At 45.3% G+C, this 23,556-nt stretch overlaps 1 protein-coding gene across 1 annotated transcript in view; it reads right to left on the bottom strand.

Moving 5' to 3' along the window:
- TBXAS1 (thromboxane A synthase 1) overlaps nucleotides 1-23,255 on the bottom strand; it is a 169,422-nt gene extending 146,167 nt beyond the window's left edge. Inside the window, exon 1 of the mRNA XM_040259992.1 lies at nucleotides 23,017-23,255. Coding sequence (XP_040115926.1) covers nucleotides 23,017-23,105 — 89 coding nt within the window. The 5' untranslated portion in view covers nucleotides 23,106-23,255. The remainder of the gene's footprint in view (nucleotides 1-23,016) is intronic.
- Nucleotides 23,256-23,556: the final 301 nt, after the last annotated feature.

Raw genomic sequence — 23,556 nt, 5'->3', positions numbered from 1 at the left:
CTTCCGGTGCCCGGCCCCACCCAGCTGACGTCTTTCGGGAATTAATGAAGAAAATGGAGCCAGCCGAGTGGGAGATGGTGGTTAAGCAGGGAGGGGTCTCAGAGTGAGGCCTCGGCACAGCCTCCGCCTGTCTTTGCGCCCACCCCCCAGTTCTCCACCACTTCTCATGGAAGAATTCTGAGAGGCGCCTAGCCCTTTGGTGCCAGTGAGAATTAGAGAAGAACGATCGAGGTAGTACCCAAAGTAGTTTCACAATATGAACACGCATGCGACCCATCTTTCTATTTTAAAAATAGGACAGAACAATTGACTTGTGTGACAAGGCCGGTGCAGTGGCTGATATTCATGGAACACTTCTGGATTTTTTATGTATTGGTTATTTGACTGAATTTAACTAGACTGAGCTCCCCCTCCCCATTCGGAAAAACCAATATCTCTCCCTCTTTTAGCGAGGAGAGGGAAAAAAACAGTCATGACCTAGTGTGTTAAAAGGTATATTTATAGTAAGTATTTCTAAAATAAGATATATTTAAGTGTATTACACTCTACTTGAATTTATAAATTTAATTTTATATGTTTACATGTTTTACAGTGAAAACCTGCCTCTTTTATTTAGGCCTTGAATTCCTTATGTGTCAGGGATTGTCCACTCGGACGTAGCATTCTGTAGAAGACCCCACCACCCTGCTTGCCCGAGGAGCTGGAGAATTTGTGACTTTCGAGGAAAAGAGCAAGCCAAAGAATTTTTTTCCCAGCTCCCTTCAAGCAAGAAGTTTACTACTGTGAACACCTGGGTTCCCATTGCGCCGAGGCCTACAACTTCGCCCACGAGAATGCAGTTCTCAGATGGAAAGCTTCTGGCTTCCCAAGACTTGAGTGGCCCAAAATGAATTTGCGTGGAGATGGAAAAATTTCTAGGCAGTCCCAGATCAGCGGGAGCACTGCCATGACACAATTGAAAGGACTCTTACTACTGCTGGACAGGTAAGGGTCCAGGGCACAGCCCAAGTTCATTTCTCTCTCTTCATCTGCCAGTTAGTAGACTGGGCCTCACCGGTAATTGTGCTCTCAAGGTAATGGCTTGTTTAAGTAATTGGTGATGTTTTTTGCCTCTCTGGGGAATCTTAGCACATCAAAAGATGTTGAGAAAGCCAAGACTCACCTAGAGTCTGAATTAATCACTTTGTCAAGCACAACAAAGGCTGTCTGGCTTTGCTAATAATCCCAAATGGGGTAGCAACCCTCCGTGAAATAAGGAAACGATGGTGTCTTTAATTAATATTTCAAAGAGCTCAGACTTGCTCTTTTACTCCCTTGATTTTTATGAGAACATGGAGAAATGTGTGCAGAACCAGCATTCTCCAGACTTCTCAAGCGCAGGGAGGACAGGCGACCTGGTTTCATTCGAGTTCATGGAAGAAGATCCGAGGGCTTCAGTGGACCACAAGGTCAGCGTGTGCATCTGTGGCAGGGTCAGAGGAAATCAGTCCCAGGGTTGCCTCCACGGGCAGTCCCGCAGACCTAGTACTTCCCCTGCCCCAGGCGTGGCCCCTGAACACTGCCCTCCTTTCCCAGCATTGCTGCCTCCGCCTTTCCGGACAGCGCCTCCGAACCCAGCCACCCTCCAGCTGCCGTTCTGGTCTACGTCATCTCTCACAAGGCTCTTCACAGGCGGCTGAAGACTCCCAGCCTCTGGACAGACCCTCTCTCCCCCTCGCCCCCTCCTCCCTCCACCTCCCAGAGCACCCAGCCAGGTCATATGGGGCAGGTCAGCGCCCTGGGGGTCAACACGTCCAGAATGGGAGGCTGGGCGTGGCAGAGTGTTGGTGCGAGCCCAGCTGCGTGGTTGTCTTTAAAAGGACTTTGACAACCTTAAGACTGCTTGGAAAGCCAATGGGGTCTGGAAGTGGCTCAGCTCAGGTCGGTGATGCTAAGAGAGTGTGGGTACCATCCAGAGGGTAAGACATGTCTGACCCCCAGAGACTGTATCCTATGGAAAACCAATAGGGAGGGGTGTGGGGAGGTTTCCCTTGGACTTGCGGAAGCCCTGCTGACCGCCTTTGGTATACTTCTATCTTACCTAATAGCTCCCTGTGGCTTCTAAACTGTGCCATTTGGAAAGCATTTTTATTCATTTACTTATACCTTTTTGCTTCACTCTGTCTTCACTGCTGCGCGGGGGCTTTCTTTAGTTGCGGCGAGCAGGGCCTACTGGCAGGGCTCTAGTTTGTGGCCTGCCAGCTTCTCATCGCCGTGGCTTCTCTGGTTGAGGAGAGCGAGCTCTAGGGTGCAGTCTTCAGTAGTTGCGACACACTGGCTTCGTTGCCCCATGGCATGTGGGATCTTCCTGGACCAGGGATCGAACCCACTTCTTCTGCATTGGCAGGCGAATTGTTCACTACTGGACTACCAGGGAAGTCCCTAAACGGTGCCATTTTTGACTCTTGCCGTCAACCCTCATCTGCCCTCAGTCACCATGGACTGTCAGTTCTACCTTCAAACCAGCTCTCTCGAGAACGCTCAGGGAGTTTTCTAACCACATACCCTATTTCAGGCCATCATCGTCTTTCCCCTGGGCATGGACTCTTCAGCGGAGTCCTGAACTGGCCTCCTCATCTGTTTCTTCCCTTATCCACCAATCTGCCATTCATGCCAATGCCCGAAGAATCCTGCTAACAGGAAAACCATGTTGTAGATCAGTTCAGGATTCTTCACTGGCTCCCTGTCACTTTTAGACCAACTCTAAATTCTTCTATTTGGAGCGTAAGGCCTTTTATGATCTCACCCCAGCCTGACCTCTCAGGCTTGCTCCAAGTGACTTCTGTCCTCAAGCCATCTTTCACGACTTGGACATTTCTAGTTATAGACATTTCTTTCCAGGCTCTTACCCAGGCTCTTTGCCAGGGCCAGGACTAAGGTGACACAACAGAAGCGTTTAGGATACAAAACTAAAGGAGGCGCTCAATCCCAGGGGTGTGCAGATGCTGACCCTGCTCTCACATGGCCCTGAGAGTGAGTGCCCCCTTAAATCTTGTGTCCCAGGTACCTGCTTATCTCACCCTGGTCCCAGCACACTCTTCTCTGCCTGGTATACCCATCTTCTTCCTCTACCTGGCAAGTCCTGAATTCTTCAAGTCTCTCCTTGAGGGCTGCCTCCCCGAGGAGCCCACCCAGATTATCCTAGGCACACAGAAACATTGTCCTTGGCCACTGGCTACCTTGTGGTAGAGGGATTGTAGACCGAGAGCTGAAGAACTCAGTGTATTGTTTGTAGGAATATAATCCTGCCTAAGGTCATTATTTACTGTACCTGGTTCTGTTTCCATCATGTGGGCTTAGTCATCTGTAGTTAATCCTTTTGTTTTCGTGAAGTCCTTGAAGAACCCTTTGCATGTTGTGAAAGAGAGACATCTGCCTGGAGTGAACCCCAACAGACAATGACATTTGAGCCCAGAGAGGGCAGAGGGGGCTACTTTTGCCTCCATATCCTGCATAATAATCGCCAACAGCTACAGACTATTTCCCAGGGGCCAGGAGCCATTCTAAGTGCTTCATACATCAACTCATTTATTCCTCTCCATACTCTGTGTGGGAGGTGCTATTATGATCATCATTTTGCAGATGGGAAAAGCGAGGCTCAGAGAGATTAAGTCATTCACCCAAGGCTGCACAGCTAGGAAGAAGTGGAGCTGACATATAAACACAGGCTGTCTGGCTCTGAGCCTGTGCCCTTAGCTAGCAGCCTCAGTCTCTCATTTTGGATTTGCAGAGTAGCAAATTGCCTAGAGCTCAACCTTTCGACAAGACAGGGGCTGTGGGAAGCTTTGCTCACTTCTGTAGAGTAAGGACTCTGACTTCCTGGTGAAAAAGCAGATGCTATTCATAGGATCCTGTTATCCCTTGAATTTCAAGTGATTGCCACTGAGTCAGCAGGGCTCCAAGACTTGAGACAAAGGTCAATTCAAAGGGGAGACCTGGCCTGTGCAAAGAATAGAGGAACTGTTTTCTGATCCATTGAGTTTTCATATTCATGAGTAATCACAGGTGGGATAAGGAGCAGTGGGTACTTTTACTAGGTGTAAAGAATGACTCTAAGCTCTTTTGTAATGAGCTTAGTAAGCATTCAGAAAACATTTGCCAATTGGATGTGAGGTATGTCTTCATAAACCCAGGCAATATCTTTAACTTTCTATTGTACTGTGACCTGCCCAACAGCCTGGAACAGGCCTAGGAAACTTAATTCTGCCTCCCAGCTTGGCAGATAACTTAAAGAGCTAAGGCCATCAAAATAACAAAAGAATATTGTGAGTGTTTCAAAAATATTTATAATCCCATTGCGTTTTGTTTGTTACTGGAATCCGCAAATCTTTGTATTGACCTAATTCTAGACAAATTCACTCATTGGTCTTTGATCACCTCATAGCTACAGTGATCAACTAAAGGTCCAACTGGGAATTGTGTAACATTATGTCAGGAGGCGATACTCTAATCTAAGATCACCAAGATAGTGCCTTCTGCTCAGTGATGTGGTTGGTTCTGGCTCTTATCTGCCCTGGATTCTGGACCAGAGGCACAGACCAACAGAACCTGCCTGCTCATCTCCATGTCCAACCCATCTGGGTCTGACCTCTTCTCTGCCCCTTATGTTTTAGTCTCCCATTACAGTCCCTGGTCTCAGCTCTGGCTCATCCTGGCCATTCTTATCTCATCACCTGTATTGGTTATTTAATGCTGTGTAACAAATTAGCCCCAACACCTAAGTGGCTTAAAGCAACAAACATTTATCATCTTACACAGTTTCCAGGAACCTGGGAGTGTGTTACCTGGGCAGTTGAGGGTGAGGGTTTTTCATAAGGGTAAGTCAAGCTGTCAGCTGAGACTGCAGTGATCTAAAGTTTGCCTGGGCCTAAAGAATCACATTCATGTCCCCTTACATAGCTGCTGGCAGGCTTCATCTTGTGGGCCCTTCATCAGGCTGCCCAACATGGCAGCTGGCTTCCCTGCAAGCAAGCAACCCAGGGGAGAGAGCCCATGATGGAAGCCTCAAACTTTCATAACCTAATTTGATAAAAATATATTCCTTCTTTTTGGACTTTTTGAGCTGAGTACTAAACCTCATGAAGCCTGTAAACCATTTCCTTCTATGATGAGATGGAATTGTTCCATTCTTCATTCCATAAAGATGCTTTTAGTGTGAACCCTGAGCTAGATGCCATGGTACATCCCCAAGGGAATAAATGTCCACTTGGCTTTTACCAAAATAGTAAAATCAGGAAAACTTCACCCTGAGGTGAAAACCAATGGCTAATAGCAGCTAACATTTACTAAACATGTGCTATGGACCAGGCATTGTTCCAAACAGTTCATAAACATGGCAGCCTTTAATCTCCACCAACATCCTCGTTATGTCCATCATATAGAGAAACTGAGACTTTGAGCTGACTGGTCAGTGGCCAGCCTGCAGCCCAATCCCAGTCTGTCTGAGCAAGGGCCTGAGCCTCTAGCCAGGCCTTTGACTGGTCTGTTCTGGATCAGCAAGGCCAGTGAGGGGAAGGAGACCACAGTCATCTCCTATGGCTACCATAACAGTACCACAAACTGGGGACTTACAACAACAGACTTTTACTCTCTCCCAGTTCTGGAGGTTGGAAGTCTGAAGTCAAGATGTCGGCAGGGCCTTGCCCACCCTGAGGCTCTAAGGGAAGCCCCTCCCTGGCTCTTCCTCGCTTCTGGGGGTTGCTAGCAATCCTTGGGGTTGCTGTGCAGATATATCACTCCAGTCTCTGCCTCCATCCTCACATGCCATTCTCCCCGTGTGTCTGTATATTATATTCACATCACCTCCACTCTGTGTGTCTCTGTGTCCAGATCCCCTCGTAAAAGGACATCAGTCTTGGATTAGGACTCACTAGCATTCAACCTGATTGCCTCTATAAAGACACTGTCTCCAATGAAGGCCTTATTTGGAGATGCCAAGTGACTGTGAATGTGGGGAGGCTGGGGGAACACTAACACCACTTAATCCAGTATAAAGCCCATCAGAGCTGTCAGCAGCCATGGAAGAGGCCAACACGTGGGTAGGGGGCTGGGGACAGGTCTTCTCGTCCACCCTGGAGTCAGAGGAGGTGACATGGAAAGAAACTGATTCTCACGAAAGAAAATGCTAATTCAAAAACATTTTTTTCCTGGCTCACTGAATGTTGGGCTTTGGTTTATTTGTGTTTTTTTTTTTTTTATGGGGATTTTTGTCTATTGGGGATTTTTTGGTCTTATTATTAGTATGCTAACTAATCTATATTTTAGTTGTTTGAGTCAGCATACCCTTTTTATAGGAAAAAAAGGAAATGAAATTGGTGGCTGATTTTGGATTGCAAGAGCACCTCCCTGTTGAGACTTACCATTAACTTCCTAGAGCAGAACGTGCAAAAGCGCGTGACAGGGAGGAGCATGGCTCTTTTGATCTTTCAGAGCCCAAGTTCACTTCACCTTGTCTCACAGGCCTTGTGATGCTGAGACACACCCTTTCTCCTTTCAGCCTCTAGCCAGCACCACAGGAAATTTTCTGGAAGGGCAAGTGATCATCTTAAAACATGTTTTTTTTTCTTTAATAACTCAGTAGGGCCCCAGCATCCATGAGAATATTTATAGTAATTCTAGAGCTGTTTATGTTTCCAGCTGTAGCCATGTCTTGGCATAACGTCTTACATAAATGTGTTGCCACGTATAAAACAACCAATTTGTCCCAAACAATGGAGCTCACAATCTACAAGGATGTCCCTGGTTGTTATAGTTCAGGGTGTAGTGAACACGGCAGACTTTCAGCTTTCAAGCTTCCAGAGTACTTCAGAAATGTTCCCCTTCAATCCTGCTTTTTCAAACTCAAGTTGGATCCTCTATGTAGCAGCTACTCTCTTCCCCACCCCATCCCTGAATCAATATTTACCCTTCTCAGGGTGAGCTGTGGCTCCATGATTGGTCAGTTCCTGATCTCCATCGCTTATTCAGCTAGAAATTCTTGGGTTCACCCCCAGGCTCAGTCAAGGTCCAAGCTGAGCCCCTGTACTGGACACACGACCCTGCTTCAGCCCTCCCGGAGCTAGCTCCTCACAGCCAAGACCTACTGTGACTCACCACCTTGGAGTCTTGTCGAACTCCCCATCCATTTCTGTTCTTTTTCCAGAAAACATCATTGTTGTTGTTTACAATAAAAATCCAAACTTCCATTAGCTTCACGTTTTTGTTTTGCTTGCTCTTTGTTTGTTTTTATCTTTGTGTCTTCCTTTCTTGTGTCTGCTCACTCATGTCCTCTTTCTCCTTTGTCAGAGGTCAGAATCCACATGGGTAATCTTTGGGCATGTGGCGGACTGAATCATTCCTCCAAATTCATCACGCCCCTCCCCCCGCCTTTATCAAAATTCTACATCATCAGGGAAAATATTGATTCTCTGAAGTATCAACACCTCCCACTTCAGCGGAGTCTTCTTCCTTACCTCATTCATGTTAGGCTTTTGCATGCGATTTGCTTTAACCAAAGAATATAGGCAGAAGTGACATTCAGCCGCTTTAAGGCTGAGCCCTGAAGAGACATTGCTTATTTCCTCTAGCTTTTTTTTTTGGCCATGTCGCATGGGTTATGGGATCTTAGTTCCCCAACCAAGGATTGAACCCCTGCAGTGGGATTGTAAAGTCCTAACCACTGGACCACCAGGGAATTTCCTCCTCTTGTGTTTCTTGCATTCCTATGATCTACCAGAAGCAGAACTTTCCTGAAGTATCCTCTTCAGCCTGTGCCCCATTACAAACCCATGTGGAGCAGATATGAACCCCACCCACAACCTGGAACATAGCTCCCCCAGCCAACACTGGGACCATGAGAAAAATTAATGTTGTTGTTTGCCAGTGGGTTTGGGGTGGTTTGTTACACAATGTTATTGCAGCACTAGCTGACTGATAGAGGTCAATTCATGTAACTTCTCTTGACCTTCATTTCCTCATCTGTAAAATGAAGCCATTGGACCGTATTCAAGGTGCTCAGGCTTTTCTGCACAACTATACAACGGAGACTCCTAAGAGTAAGGGACTAAGCATATCAGAGTCAAATACTGCAAAGCGCTAAAGAGAGACAAGGACTGGGAAATGTGAACTCTGTTTAGGAACCAAGGAGTTAGTGGCAGCCTTGGAGAGAGTCCTTTCAGTGGTCAATGGAGCAGAAGCCCCATTGCAGGGCTGAGGGTAAATGGGAAGTGAGAAAGAGAGGAGTGTGAGGTCTTCCCTGGAAAGAGAAGGGTGGGATGGAGCGGAGGTGGGGATGGAATCCATGGTCCAAGAAGAGGTAGTTGTTGGTTGCCTGGCTTACTTGCATGCTTTAAGATGGGAGAGAATTGAACTTGCAAAAATACATTTCCAGTGTCATAATAAAGGCAAAATGAAGGCAAGATCTTGGACCAGAGTGTGCAGAAAACCAGAGGTCTGGTCTATGAGAGAGACTAGAGTGAGAACTTACCAGGATTTATTTGCTATGCATCATTTCCATGTCAAGTTCTCAAACCCAAGGACAAGGCAAGCGTCCACCAGTGAAACAAAGGCCAAATGAAAAATATTGTATTGGTCAAAAGTTCATTTGGGTTTTTCAGTAAAATGTTACAGAAAAGTCCAAATGAACTTTTTTTGGCTAACCCAACAGAATTGTGCTGTTATTGCTCAAATCAGAGGATAAATGTAAATGTTGTCATGGGAAAATTTGAACATTTTCTGAAAAGCAAATTGAGTTTAAAGCTTCATTTATAGAGCACTTTTCAAGAAACAGATTTTTTTTTTTAAGTTTAAAAACCTACAAGTGAAAGTGTTAGCCAGGTCAACTCTTTGTGACTTTATAGACTGTAGTCCACCAGGCTCCTCTGTCCATGGAATTCTCCAGGCAAGAATACTGGAGTGAGTAGCCATACCCTCCTCCAGGGGATCTTCCCAACCCTAGTCTCCTACAGTGCAGGCAGGTTCTTTACCATCTGAGGCACCAGGGAAGCCTACAGCTAAGAGACAAACGGCTGCATCAATAGGCTAATAATAATATATATTGATGTAAAATTTACCATTAGCAAAGTATTCATACTCCTGTCAAGGAGACAGGAAAAGGATGACTGTCTCCGCTTTACCACAGGAAACTGAAGCTCAGAATGGCAGCTGATGTTCCAGACCTTCTTCTTGAGAGAAAGGGCACCCCCTCCTCCTTGACGACCTTCTTTCCCAATCACTTCTAAGCCTGGCTTCTGTTCTCAGCACCCCCAATTCCAACAGCACCTAAAACTTCTTAGCTGCTAAATCCAGTACTTATTTTTTAAACCTCATCTACCTTGCTCAAGATCAGAAGCTCCCTAATGGTATAAGCCCAGGACCATTCAAAATGAGGCCAACTGGTTGAACTTTACCTCTGTTTACTTTTCACTTCAATGCAGTCCTCAAGATCATATGAGAATCCCAAATGGTGTTTTAAAAAAATAAATAAATAAAAACCTAAGACCTATGCGATTATTATTGAGTACAAGCCTGCAGTTAATAATGGGGGGTGTGCATGTGTGTTAAGTTGCTTCAGTCGTGTCCAACTCTGTGCAACCCTATAGACTGTAGCCCACCAGGCTCCTCTGTCCATGGGATTCTCCAGGCAAGAAGACTGGAGTGGGTTGCCATTTCCTTCTCCGGGGGATCTTTCCAACCCAGGGATTGAACTGGTGTCTCTTAGGTCTCCTGCACTGGCAGGTGGTTCTTTACCACTAGCACCACCTGGCTAATTCTGGCAGTGAATTCTTTGAGGCATGCAGTAAAGTAAAGGGGGCTTCCCTGGTGGCTCAGATGGTAAAGCGTCTGCCTGCAGTGCGGGAGACCCGGGTTCAGTTCCTGGGTGGGGAAGATCCCCTGGAGAAGGAAATGGCAATCCACTCCAGCACTCTTGCCTGGAAAATCCCGTGGACGGAGGAGCCTAATAGGTTACAGTCTATGGGGTCGCAAAGAGTCGGACACGACTGAGCGACTTCACTTTCACTTTACTGCATGAAGTTAAGTGAAGTGAAGTCGCTCAGTCATGTCCGACTCTTTGCGACCCCATGGGCAGTAGCCTGCACCAGGCTCCTCTGTCCATGGGATTTTCTAGGCAAGAGTACTGGAGTGGGTTGCCATTTCCTTCTCCAGGGAATTTTCCCGACCCAGGGATCGAACCCAGGTCTCCTGCATTGTAGACAGACGCTTTACCATCTGAGCCACCAGGGAAGTAGTGCTTTGTAAACACAAACAGCTAATCCACATCTTCCTGTGTTCTGTTTGCTAAGTTTGGGGTCATTCATTTAACACATGCTGACTAATATTAACCTTCCCAGTGGTAAAGAATCCACCTGCCAAGCAGGAGATCCTGGTTTGATCCCTGGGTCGGGAAGATCCCCTGGAGGAGGGAATGGCAGCCCACTCCAGTATTCTTGCCTGGAGAATTCCAAGGACAGAGGATCCTGGTGGGCTACAGTCCATGGGGTTGCAAGAGTTGGACACGACTTAGCAACTAAACAGCAGCAACAATAGCTAACACACACTGAACACTAACCGTGTGCAGCCCTGCTCCAAGTCTACTCATATAATCCTTCCAACATGCTATGAGGTGAGTACTGTTATTATCCCTATTTAACGGTGGGGGAATCTGAGGCACAGTGGCTTTACCAACTTCCTTAAGATCACGAAGCTAACCAAGACTTGAACCCAGGCAATCAGATTTCAAAGTCCAAGCTCTGCGACATTACATACATGGGGGAAAGGTGGCCAAGAGGGAAGTATTTTTAGTGTGTTTTTAAAAGCAGTGTTGATGAACTAACATCAGTGAAAGTGCTTGAGAATAGTTTATTTTCCTAAAGAGGTTCAAAAGTCACCTTTACAGTAAGATTTTGTTTAGCAATCCTTTCTTCATACCCTGTACAGAGATGAACTTCAACCCACAGCACAGTGACACCTGAATTATAAAGATGAAATCCTTCACTGAGATCCAGAGTTCAATACGGTGAAATTCTGTTATATAACAAGTGAGGGTGGCAGCTTGGTTGCAGTGATATGCATTTAGAAATAAATGGAAATTCTCTATGAGGATATTCATAGCTGCAAAGAAGAACATGAATTTGTGTCTATATATGCCAAGCATGTGCCACACAAAATCCTATATACTGTCCCTCTTAATTCAACTTTGTCAGCAAATAGCTAAGTGTTTATTACCCAAAAGAAATGTACAAGCACAGTGCTGGGCACTTAAGATCCAGTCCTGCTTACCTTCTGACAGGGGAGCTAGGGAAGTGGTTTGAGAGAGAGAAGGCACCAGATGTGGTGGGGCAAAGATCACAGGGATGCAGGGCTCTCACCAGAATGAAGGAATCAAGAGCATCCCAGGAGAGGGGAGGAAATGAATGGCATCCAACATGGTGTGTGGAAAGAACAGAGGGACCAGCGAGCAAAGCGGCAGTTGAAGAGGTGACCAGGTAGGACAGGCCTCCTGTGCCAGCCGAGGAGACCAATTCTGCACGCAGGGAGGGCCATGGGAGGGCTTTCTGCCCCAGCGGTGAGAGGCTGGTTGTTCTTCAGGCTGCAGATGTGAAGGACAATTTTGAAGGGCACAAGACAGGAGACAGGGAAACAAGATGGGTGCTTATTTCCAGATGCTCTTGAAATCCACAACTCCAGGAGTAGAAGAGCAGATATGGGGAAAAGAATGATTCAAGGACCACTTAGGAAACAAGACTGGGTTGACTATCCAGGTGAGGGAGAGCTGGCCTGGGGGTTTGGGTGGAGAACATGCCATATTCGGAGAGCCTTGGAGGATGGAGTACCCAAAGATGGATGTACCCAAGCTCCTCTAGGGGGAACGGGTACCTTGCTGACTCACACGGTGCCATATTTCTCCTGAGAACTGCCCAATTACCTCCTTCTATTGTCCCTTATATCATCAGACGATGCTACCAATTTCAGTAACTCTCTGTGTACAGATAGCACTCAAACCATCTAATGTATAGCTGACTATCCTTCACAATGCTTACAGCCTGGGGTTCCCAGATGCCTATTGCTTTGTAGAGATAGGAAGAGGGTACATGAGATATTTTCAACATTTCAAAGAGCCTCAATGGAAATTGTGCCTCTATTGACAATCAGATTGTGCAGGTTAACAAAAATGTCAAGTTTCTTTGCTTTGGAGTAGAATTATAACTGGGTATACGAATGCCGGTTCTCTCATTGATCGCTATACTCATTGGCAGGGTTTCCATCAGCCTGTCTTCGAGTAATTAAAATGAGAAAATAAATCAATCATTACATAAATACACATCGTTGTTTGGACAATAGAACTCGAGACCTTTGGGGAAATAATATAAACAGAGATGCTGGTGAAGAGTTTAGATAGTGTTGCCTTGAACTATGGGGATTAGCGGTAATAAAACAGTGAAGGATGAAGGGTTTGTCCTTTATGCCTCTGCTGGAGGCTGGACCTCCCCTCCCCCACACTGTGGTCAGGATACCCACACAGCGGGTGTTCTGTGCTCCCCACATACCTCATCTTCTAAATGGCTGGGTCCTGCCTTCTATCCCATCTCCTACTTTTGCATCAGAGCTTTGCTCCTCTATTTCTAATGTGATAATTACTTTATCGGAGTTCACGGTCATGTGATCCATAGCCCATCAATGAGGCAGAACCAGCACGCAGCCTGGAAAGCCTTCAGCAGTCAGTGAGCGTATGAACAAAGAATGAATTTACTCTTTCAATGACACGTGTGCAAGGCATTCTGCCAGATGTTGAGGTCATGCTGCCACTAGTGTATCCATCAGAGCACACACAGATGCTCACACACACACACACACACACGACAGCAATCATTTAGAAGCCATGCCATGCGTGTGGTCATTAAAGTTTACTGAGCAGCTACTCTGCACAAGGCACTCATGGGTTTAAGATTCATCCCCTGCCCTCAGGGCCTTATCATCAGGCCAGGAAATAGGACACAGGCGTGAACGATAGAATAGTACAGCAAGTGCCAAGACCTCAGTAGAGACAGCGGAATTCAGAGGAAGCCAGGCCCGTTGAGGGCTGGCCTGGCTAAGGAGACCTTCAGGAAGGCAATGTTTAGACAAGGTTTTGAGGAATGGGTTGGATTTCCTTTAACAGAGAGGCAAGGGCGTCGGGCAGCAGGGACCGAGATGTGCGGAGTGTGGCGAGAAGGGGCGGATTGTGTGTCGAGGAAGGCGATTCAGGAGGATCTTGGCATACCTCCCGGGTCAGAGGGCAGAGGCAGCCACGGAGTTTGGTGCATGGTGCTGGCTCTTGCCAGGGGTCTGGGCAGAGCTTGGGAAACAGGGTTTTGGTTGAAGCCACTATCAGTAGTGGTTAGCCTTGCCTTCATTCTCTGACACCATTTTCCCGGAAACCTTTGAGCCAAAAAAAGAGGGGGCCATCCTTTTTCTGGGGCCAAGCTCAGAAACTGCCGTGGGCTGAGGCGAAAGCTAACACGTCTTTGTGAGACCACCTGGGGCCTTAAGGTGGCTCTGCAGGGTCACCCAGCTCTCAGCTCTCTCCAGGATGGGGTGGAGGGTGGGGACTGTGAGACAGCAGGGCTCCGGGGGTCACCCCTCTCAGCTGATGTGCCTCCTGTCCCCCAGCCCCCAGGCATTGTGCAGCATCATGTATTTCTGGCAAACCAGGGACAAGGTGGCCCTTCCTCGCCGAAGTGCCAATCCATTACCTGCTTGATACCTGCCCCCATCCCCACCTTCCCCAAAGTCTCGCCCTCTTGTGCAGCTGTGTGTCATTTTGGCCAGCAGAAACAAGCCCCTGAACACAGTTCAGGTTCCCAAAGGTGAGGCCTTGCCTTCAACGGCAAACGGCAGCCTGTGTGGTTGGTTGTGATCATGATGTTTGGGGGTGAAGGGGAGGGTCCGTGCTGTAGTTTTATTTCTGGAAGAACCACTGCCCTCCCAGGGGGGAGCAGCAAACAGCTCAGTAAGGCACAAGCACAAATCGGATGGTCTGCTTTGTTCATAGAGTGAATGAGCTGCTTCTTTCATCTCTGCCCAAAGAGCCAGTGCTACCAATTCCAGAAGCCTGAATTCCTTACAAGATAAAAGGATGTATGACCATAAGTGTTAAAATGATTGCTGCTGTTGTCTTTAAAGTGAAACTAAGCTTGACTAAGAGCAACTCATACATCCAATGAGTATGGCCCAACAGAATGCCCCGGCTTCCAGAAATGGCTCATAAACTTCTCGGTAAAGGACAGCAAGCCTTATTATTTTATAGTCACATTTTGCTTGGGATTAAAAATAATATTACCCAGTCTAATCACCTAGTTGCCAAAATTTGGGCTGTTTTTTAAAAAATCAATCCTTTCTCAACAAAGACAATGATTTGTGCCTTGAGGGTGGTCGAAAGACTACATTCACACACCAAGGACCGTTTCCAGAGAAAAGTGCTAAGAATGTGTTTTCTGATATGGCATATCTGCAATAAGGTTTCAGCCTATCAGGAAAATGCCTTTGAAGGTCATAAAATTCATTTGGCTGTATAAGTTCTGGTGTGTATGCTAAAATAATCAGTTACGTTTCTTTATAGTCACACCTCGTCCTCTTGTTCTGGAAAATCAATAAAGCGAGAAGAAGGCTGGGGATATTGTGCACAACTATTTAAAAGAGAGAAAACAAAAAATAATATTCTGTGAAAATGGTCCTCAAGGAAATACAGACCTAGTTTTCATAAGCAGGCTCAATTTTATCTCCAAGCTCATCACTGAATTATTAAACCGAAGTACCCATCATATCCTAGACAAAAGCACAAAAAAATAAGGAAACAGCATGCATCCTTTTCTAAGATGCTCTAGGGCACCAGAAATTATCCACGGCCTCTAAAATGTATTTCTAAAATGTGTCCATTATTCACACTCTGAGTGGTCTGTTCCACCAAATGTTACAAAGCCCGATGTCACCCTCACTTCTGACACCATCCCACCTGAAGTGTCCACCCTCCTCTTCTCTGCTAGTCCTTCCCTGCATCTCAAGATCCAGCTCAATACCTTCCTGCTTCCCAAAGCCACCTGTGCCTGGCTGGTGACCCAGAAAGGCTGAAGGAATAAGACAGGAAGATGAGACGCAAGAATCATGCATGAAGCTACAAGGAGGCCCCCGAAAGCTGCCTCCTGAGGGTATTTCCTGAGCCCTGGGACACTCAGCCCCATAGGAACTACCAAGGAGGAGGAGTAGGGTGTCCAGGCAGGAGAGGGAGCAGTCCCCAGCAGACCCCTTGGGTCTTATCCAACTTGTTTTTCACCAGCACCAGTAGCAGCTAGATCCAGTACAGATCAGCCTAAGCAAGACCATCAACAGATGAAGCAGTCATGGAGTAAATCTAGAAGGTACTGGGTGGCCTTTCATTTTGTCCATTGTTTCCTTTGCTATGTAGAAGATTTTAGTTTGATGTAGTCCCACTAGCTTATTTGTGATGTCGTTGCCTGTGTTTTTAGTGTTATAGCCAAAAAAATCATTGCCAAGACCAATGTCAAGGGGCTTTTTCTCTATGTTTTCTTCTAGGAGTTTTTCAGTTGCAGGTCTTACATTTAAGTTGTTAATCTGATTTGGTTTTTTTTTTTTTTTTATGGTTGCTGCTGTTGCTGCTAAGTTGCTTCAGTCATGTCCGACTCTGTGAGACCCCATAGACGGCAGCCACCAGGCTCCCCTGTCCCTGGGATTCTCCAGGCAAGAACACTGAGTGGGTTGCCATTTCCTTCTCCAATGCATAAAAGTGAAAAGTGAAAGTGAAGTCACTCAGTCGTGTCCAACTCTTAGCGACCCCATGGACTGCAGCCTACCATGGACCTTCTCCATCCATGGGATTTTCCAGGCAAGAGTACTGGAGTGGGTTGCCATTGCCTTCTCCTTATTTATGGTACAAGGGTCCAATTTTACTCTTTTGCATATGATTATCTAATTTTCCCAGCATCATTTATTAAAGAGACTATCTTTTCCCCATTGTCTATTTTGACTTCTTTGTCAAAATTAGTTGACTGTTTCTGGATATTTTATTCTATTCCATTGGCTTATGTGTCTGTTTTTATTCCAGAACCACATGTTTTGACTATTATAACTCTTTAATATAGTTTGAAATCAGGAATTGTGATGCCTCCAAACTTGTTCTTCTTTCTCAACAGTGACTTTACAATTCAGTCATTTGTGTATCTATGCAAATTTTAAGATTTTTTTCCTATTTCTGTGGAAAATGCCATTGGAATTTCGATAGGTATTACATTGACTCCCTAGATCACTTTGGGTACTATGAACATTTTAACAATAATAATTCTTCCCACATATAAACATGGGATTTTTTCCATGTATTTTGTGGCTTTTTCCATTTCTTTCATCAATGTCATATTGATGAAATTTTCAGCATACAGATCTTTTACTTCCTTGATTAAAGTTATCCTTAAGTATTTCATTCTCTTTGATGCTATTGTCAGTGGGATTGATTTCTTTTTCAGAAAGTTTGTTGTCAGTCTGTAGAAATGCAACTGACTTTTTAATGTTGATTTTGTATCCTGCAACTTTAATGAATTCATTCATTATTTCTAATGGTTTTTGGTTGTGGGCGGAGTCTAGGATATTGCATGTATAAGAGCATATGCTCTGCAAACAGATAGTTTTACTTCTTCCTTTCTAATTTAGATATCAATGTTTTCCTTTTCTTATCTAATTGCTCTGCTAGGATTTCTAGCATTATGCTGAACAAAAGTGGGCATTCTTGTCTTGTTCCTGATCTTAGAGAAAAGACTTTCAGCTTCTCACTCTGGAGTATGATGTTAGCTGTGAGTTTGTCCTGAACTATGGCCTTTATTGTGTTGGGGTACTTTCCTTCTTAATTTGTTGAGAGTTTTTATCATGAAAGGAAGTCAAATGTTGTCAAATGCATTTCCTGCATCTATTGAGATAATTGTGGATTAGCTGTTAATGTGGTGTATCTTCATTCTGTTAATGTGGTGTATCACGTTTATTGATTTGCATACATTGAACCAACTTGCACCCTGGGAGCAGTGGTTTCTTTTCTTTTTTAAATATTTATTTGACTGTGCCAGGTCTTAGTTGAGGGATGTGGGATCTGTAGCTGCAGCATGTGAAATCTTTAGTTGTGGCATGCAGGATTTTTAGTTGCGGCATGCAAACTCTTAGTTGTGGCATGTGGGATCTAGTTCCTTGATCAGGGATTAAACATGGGCCTTCTGCACTGGGAGCTCAGAGTCTTAGTACTGAACCACCAGGGAAGTCCCAGTGGTTTCTTTTAAATATGTCTGAAATTAGATTTAGATCTAGAATTAGAATCTAGTTTTTCTACATGTAAAGCAAGCTCTGTGAGAAAGAAACTTCCAGGTACAGACAGGGATGGAACTTTCATTGTTGTCTTGTCTTAATAATCACTATTCACAACTTAATTTAACCTGATCTTAGAATGAGAAAGCTGAGCACCAAAGAATTGATGCTTTTGAACTGTGGTGTTGGAGAAGACTCTTGAGAGTCCCTTGGACAGCAAGGAAATCAAACTAGCCAATCCTAAAGGAAATCAGTCCTGAATATTCATTGGAAGGACTGATGCTGAAGCTGAAGCTCCAATCCTTTGGCCACCTGATGCAAAGAACTGACTCACTGGAAAAGACCCTGATGTGGGAAGTATTGAAGGCGGGAAAGGAAGGGGATGACAAAAGATGAGATGACTGGATGGCATCACTGACTCGATGGACATGAGTTTGAGCAAGCTCTGGGAGTTGGTGATGGACAAGGAAGCCTGGAGTGCTACAGTCCATGGAGTCACAAAGACTCGGACATGACTGAGAGACTGAACTGAACTAGACTGAGAATGAGACTTGATCAGAACACTAACTTACCCTGTTTCCTATTTTAATGTCCATTTAGTTTATACTTCTGGGTCTCAGACTCCTCAGACTTAAATGCAGCTTGGCATTAAGAGCCCTTCCACCTTCCCAAGACAACTCTTCTCTCTTTAGCCACTTATTGCAACAACCACAGTTTACTTTTCTCACTGCTTCATCAGCCAGGAAGTTTCTCGATTATTCCAAATTCTCCTATATGTTCTACTCTGCTATTGGAGAGTATGTCTTGAAACCTCCATGTTCAAAGCATAAGACTGCTTTCCTCTTCAGAAGAGGAATTCCCTACTCTTTTTAGTAAAACCTTTTTTGTTGTTGTTTTGCTCAGTAATTGATATTTGTTTTAAAAATATGAAAGATGCAGAAAGAGTAAAGGAAGAAAAACCCCACAATCCTACCACTATTCCTCATAACTCAGTTGGTAAAGAATCTTCCTGCAATGCAGGAGACCCAGGTTTGATTCCTGGGTGGTAAAGATCCCCTGGTGAAGGAAATGGCAACCCACTCCAGTATTCTTTCCTGGAGAATTCTATGGACAGAGGAGCCTGACAGGCTACAGTCCATGGGATCACAAGAATCATACAAGACTTAGCAATTAAACCACCACCATTAATATTTGGGCTATTTCCTTACATTCTTTCTCTCACTTTCTTTTTTTTTCCCTGTACAGATGAATTTTTTTATTGTGATATAATTCACGTCATAAAATTCATCCTGTTAAAGTATGTGATTCAGTGGTTTTAGTATATTCACTGAGTTGTGCAACCATCAGCATTATCTAATTTCAGAACATTTTCATCACCCCCAAAAGAAACTCCACACCTACCAGTGACCACTCCCATCTCCCCGCCTCCAGCTCCCGACAACCACTAATCTACTTTCTGTCTGTATGGATGGGGCAAGTAAATTTGCACATTATTAAATAGGGAATCCTTACGCTCTTTCTTAGGCCTTCCCTGATAGCTCAGCTGGTAAACAATCCACCTGAAATGCAGGAGACCCTGGTTCAATTCCTGGGTTGGGAAGATCTACTGGAGAAGGGATAGGCTACCCACTCCAGTATTCTTGGTCTTCCCTTGTGGCTCAGCTGGTAAAGAATTTGCCCACATTGTGGGGGACCTGGGTTCGATCCTTGGGTTGAGAAGATCCATCCCCTGGAGAAGGGAAAGGCTACCCACTCCAGTACTCTGGCCTGGAGAATTCTATGGACTGTATAGTCCAGGGGGTCACAAAGAGTCAGATACGACTGAGCAGCTTTCACTTTCACTTCACTTTACACTCTTCCTTAATAAAGAAATCCTCATCTTACCAAAAGCTGCCAGCTCATAGGTGCTCTTCAAAGTTTAATTACATTGTACTTTAGTTTGCCTCTAGCACTATTCAACTCACACCACTTACTTCTTGGACATAAATCTCTTCCAAAAGTCAGGATTTCAAACAACTTTATACAGAAAAATGAGTTTTTAAGATGTTTTGTCACATGTTTTGATCACAAGCTTCATGGGCTTCTTGCTAGTGTATCCTACATCCCCAGCTCCAACCCCCAGGGGAGTAGCCCTGATCCCCTTAGACCCCAGTGCACACTGTTCAGCTTCATAACTATCAATTTTAGTGACTGTCATCAAGAAAATTGTATCAAATACCATTTGGGGGAAAACTATCAAAATATACTATTTTAGTCTCTTTTAAAATGAAATTGATTCTTTTCTCTTCTGCTTTCTAAATTCATACATCTACTTCATCATGAAATGTTTAAGTACATGCCATAGTCTTGCTCTGCAAGGTGAGTGGAGATCCAAAAACAGCACACCTGTTGGGGTCCAATTAGAACATGGACCCCAAGCTGGTTCAAACTGAAAAGGCCATAGGAAAAGGATGATGCATGTAGGCAGAAGAATTAAGACTTGTATTGAGCTGTGACGCCTAAGGGAAGAGCCAGCAAGAAAATGCCAGTGGAGATTAGAGCCAACATTCATTAGGCACCAACTGCATGCATGCATTGTGGAGGAGCGGGGCATAGAGGTGAGAACAACAAGGAAACCCACAGTGAGTGGGACTGGTCAGTGCCGTAGGCAAGCAGAACATTCAATGAGGAGGTGCCCCTGAGCTCCTCGGAGGAAAGAGGAGAGAAAGGGGATTCCAAGCATGGAGAACAGCAAGAACAGAGGCCTAGATGTGCGGAGCATGTGACCATTCATGAACTGCCAAGCCCACAGGATGGAGTCAGGGTCTGGGGGATGAAGCTGCTGAAAGAGGCGAGAACCGAAGCCTACACCCCGAGGGCCGAGCTGACGCATGTGGACATCCTCACTTTGCCTGCATTAAACCAGACACTAGAACAGGCAAGTCATGGACAGAGGTTTCCAGAACTGCAGTGAGATACGGGACCTGGCCCCTGACTTGAATGAACCCCCAGGCTGGTGGAGCCAGCAACAAGCTGTCCTCCTCATGTTACCTTCCCAGAGTTGAGGCTCTTATCGCACGCTCTCCTGGTCCAGAGGCAGGCGGAACTCTTAACAGGAAAGGAGTTTAAACCTTCAAAATTGCACCCTGCACAAGACTTCCTTGGGGGCAGATGCTGTGAGGGTCTTTCTACCCCCAGCTCTCTCTGAGTGCCTTTCTCTTTCCCATATGCCTCTTGTTGCGAAAATGAAGCGGGAGGGAGGGCCTGCCTCATTCAAGCCAATGTCTGTTGCTCAGGAGTCTTGGGGATTCCCTGATAGCTCACTTGGTAAAAATCTGCCTGCAATGCAGGAGACCCCAGTTCGATCCTTGGGTCAGGAAGATCCACTGGAGAAGGGATAGGCTACCCACTCCAGTATTCCTGGGCTTCCCTTGTGGCTCAGCTGGTAAAGAATCCACCTCAATGCAGGAGACCTGGGTTCGATCCCTGGGCTGGGAAGATCCCCTGGAGAAGGGAAAGGCCACCCACTCCAGTATTCTGGCCTGGAGGACTCCATGGACTGTATAGTTCAAGGGGTCGCACATGACTGAGTGACTTTCACTTCACTTCACTCAGGACTCTTGCCTGGAAAACGAGTGTTGAGAGCTCAAGGATGGTGACCTTGAGCTGATCCCAGGATAGACCCAGGATATAGGAACCACATCCACGGCCCCTCAAGGCTCCTCCTCTTCAGCATCCTCCTCCCCAGACACCCAGCTCAGCCACAACCTTCACATCTCCCCCACCTTGGGCATCTGATCTAGACCTCTTGTTTTCTGACCTTGTACCAGGGCCTCATGCCATGCCTGGCGCACATGAACAAATCGATAAATATTTTCACAAGAACAAATAGAAGTCGGCTCTGGCTTCCTATTCACCACCTCTGCTTCATGCCTCTCTCTAATCTCAGTGTCTTTGACCCAGGTTATTAGCATGGCCCCAGAACAGATTACAAATGCACAGCTGCCTTACTGGATGGTATGGTGTTATTAGCCGTGACTCTGATCTGCACTGATTAGAAACACCCAGTTACAGCAGCTTATCACTCAGGACACATGCGCCTTTCCAGGAAAGGCACAACATTGATGTATGCAGTTCACTCACCCATTCATCAGACATTTATCGGAGCCATACTATATATATCAGGCACTGAGCTGAAAATTAAGACTATAGAAATTGAAAAGACCCAATAAAGACAGAAACTAGTGAAGTAAAGTGAAGTGTACTATAGAAACATGGATGCTGTGAGACCATGGGGGCCTCAAACAGAACACACTTTGAGAATTACAGTCAGTGCACAACTGTTGATGAGAAATTAATATTAATAAGCATATTAATGAGAAAACTTAAATATACCTGAAGCACAAAAGACCTATTTCCCTCTGTGTTTAGGTCACATTAAATGATAGTTAAGGATACTGGCTGATATCTACTAAGCACCCAGAACATATCAGGCACTGTGTTAAATCCATCTCTGAGCAGAGACACACTGAGATGGATGGAAGGATGGAGCAGGGTCGGGGAGGGAGCGTACCACTTGCTCCTGGGTTTGCATGTGGCTGGTTTCAAGGCAAGATAAGCCACACTGAGAAAAGTTCAAAAGATAATTAAACCAGTTAGAAAGCAAAACAGCACTGGGACTGAAGCTGGGTTTCAGAGCCAATTTCCAAGAAGTAATTTCATCATCATAGAACATCAAACGTGAATTCCATTTTCAGCTATGCAAATTCCAAAAGAATAATACCTCACATTTGCATAATGCTTGATGCTTTTCAAAGTGCTTTCCCAGTTATTAATCGAGAGGAGGCTTTATTACTACCAGAAATGTAAATTGAAATTCTGTTCAAACTCAAACTCTCCATTATTTTTTCCACTTTCCCCTCAAAAACCAGAGCTGCCTAAATCCAGGTGCTTTTGATGGAGTGGGTAATTTTAATAACTTTTACTGACAAGGTGGATATGCATAAATGAAGCATATTGTGGGGCCTCACATCCAGTCTCTGATCAAGTCAGACTTCAGAAAACCTTCTGTTGAATTAACAAGATCATGGGGAGTTATTTCCAGTTTAAATTTGAGATCCTCCCAGGTCTCAGACTTGGTGGCACTGCACACACTACATTCATCCCTTTCTATCAAATATTAGAAAACAAGGAAATTAGTTCCACCTCTTTATCTTTAAGCCTACAGAAATCCCTTCGCAGTGACTTTCCCATGCACGTCGCCAGACCACGTCGCCGGACAGCTCCTTTATCTTTTTTGCTTTTTTGCTTTTTAACGTCATCAGAACCAAGAGGCTGAATCTGCTGTAAATCCAGCCTGGGGAGATAGGACGGGGATGCAAGGAAATACTTCTGCCCAAACCTTGCCAATCTGTTGCTTTCTCCCTCTCTTTCAAACTTAATTATGTGTAGCGTTCTCAGTCACTGAATCACCAGCCTTTCCTAACACATGCATCGCATGCATTAGAGCAAAAGATTAACCTGGCTGTTTGCTTTTAATTCTGAAGCTGTGTTAATACTCAACTCCCTGCAGATTAAAGGGGAAGAAAAACGCACTCCCACAGACCCCACCCTGGTTCCAGCACAGCTCTGTGACTGCTATTTCTGACAATGTCACCATGGTTGGGACATACTGGCTGCACTTACCATTTCAGGAGGGCCAAGAAGACCACGGACAGGGCCACCGTCACCATGGGGCCACTCACTTCCAGCCTGAAGAACCCTAAGACTTCCATTGTTCCTCAGAGACCCTAGAGGGATGATACTGCAGAGAAAAGAGGAAGGCTGATCCCCCAGCTGTTACAGGAACCCACAGTCTGCAGACAGAAGACATAGGCAACCAAGAAAATATCCCAAGATGTGGGTCCCCGAAGTGTGCCCTTTCTCAGAAGTGTCTCCTTATAAAGAGGAAGGAAGAGGAGGGAAAAACAAAGGGTTTCATTGTAAGGCAATGAATCAGCAACTTTATTTTCTTGATGACTGTACTGCCAATAAACATTTATGCTAACTTCCCTGGGAAGAAGCAGCAGCAGACCTGACCCAAGGTCTGCTGGGAAAGAAAATGGCTGCAACCGTAGAATTCTATCGTGACAAGTACTCCTTAAAGAAAGAACATGCTTAAAAAAAATTTAATTTGTCATTAAATGCTCATATGGGTCAGGAAACTGAACGTCCCAGAAAAATTCA

Source organism: Oryx dammah, unplaced genomic scaffold, assembly GCF_014754425.2.
Source record: "Oryx dammah isolate SB20612 unplaced genomic scaffold, SCBI_Odam_1.1 HiC_scaffold_18, whole genome shotgun sequence".
NCBI classification, from domain to species: Eukaryota; Metazoa; Chordata; class Mammalia; order Artiodactyla; family Bovidae; genus Oryx; species Oryx dammah.
The sequence above is the reverse complement of the archived record's forward strand: the minus strand, read 5'-3'. Positions and strand labels throughout refer to the sequence as shown.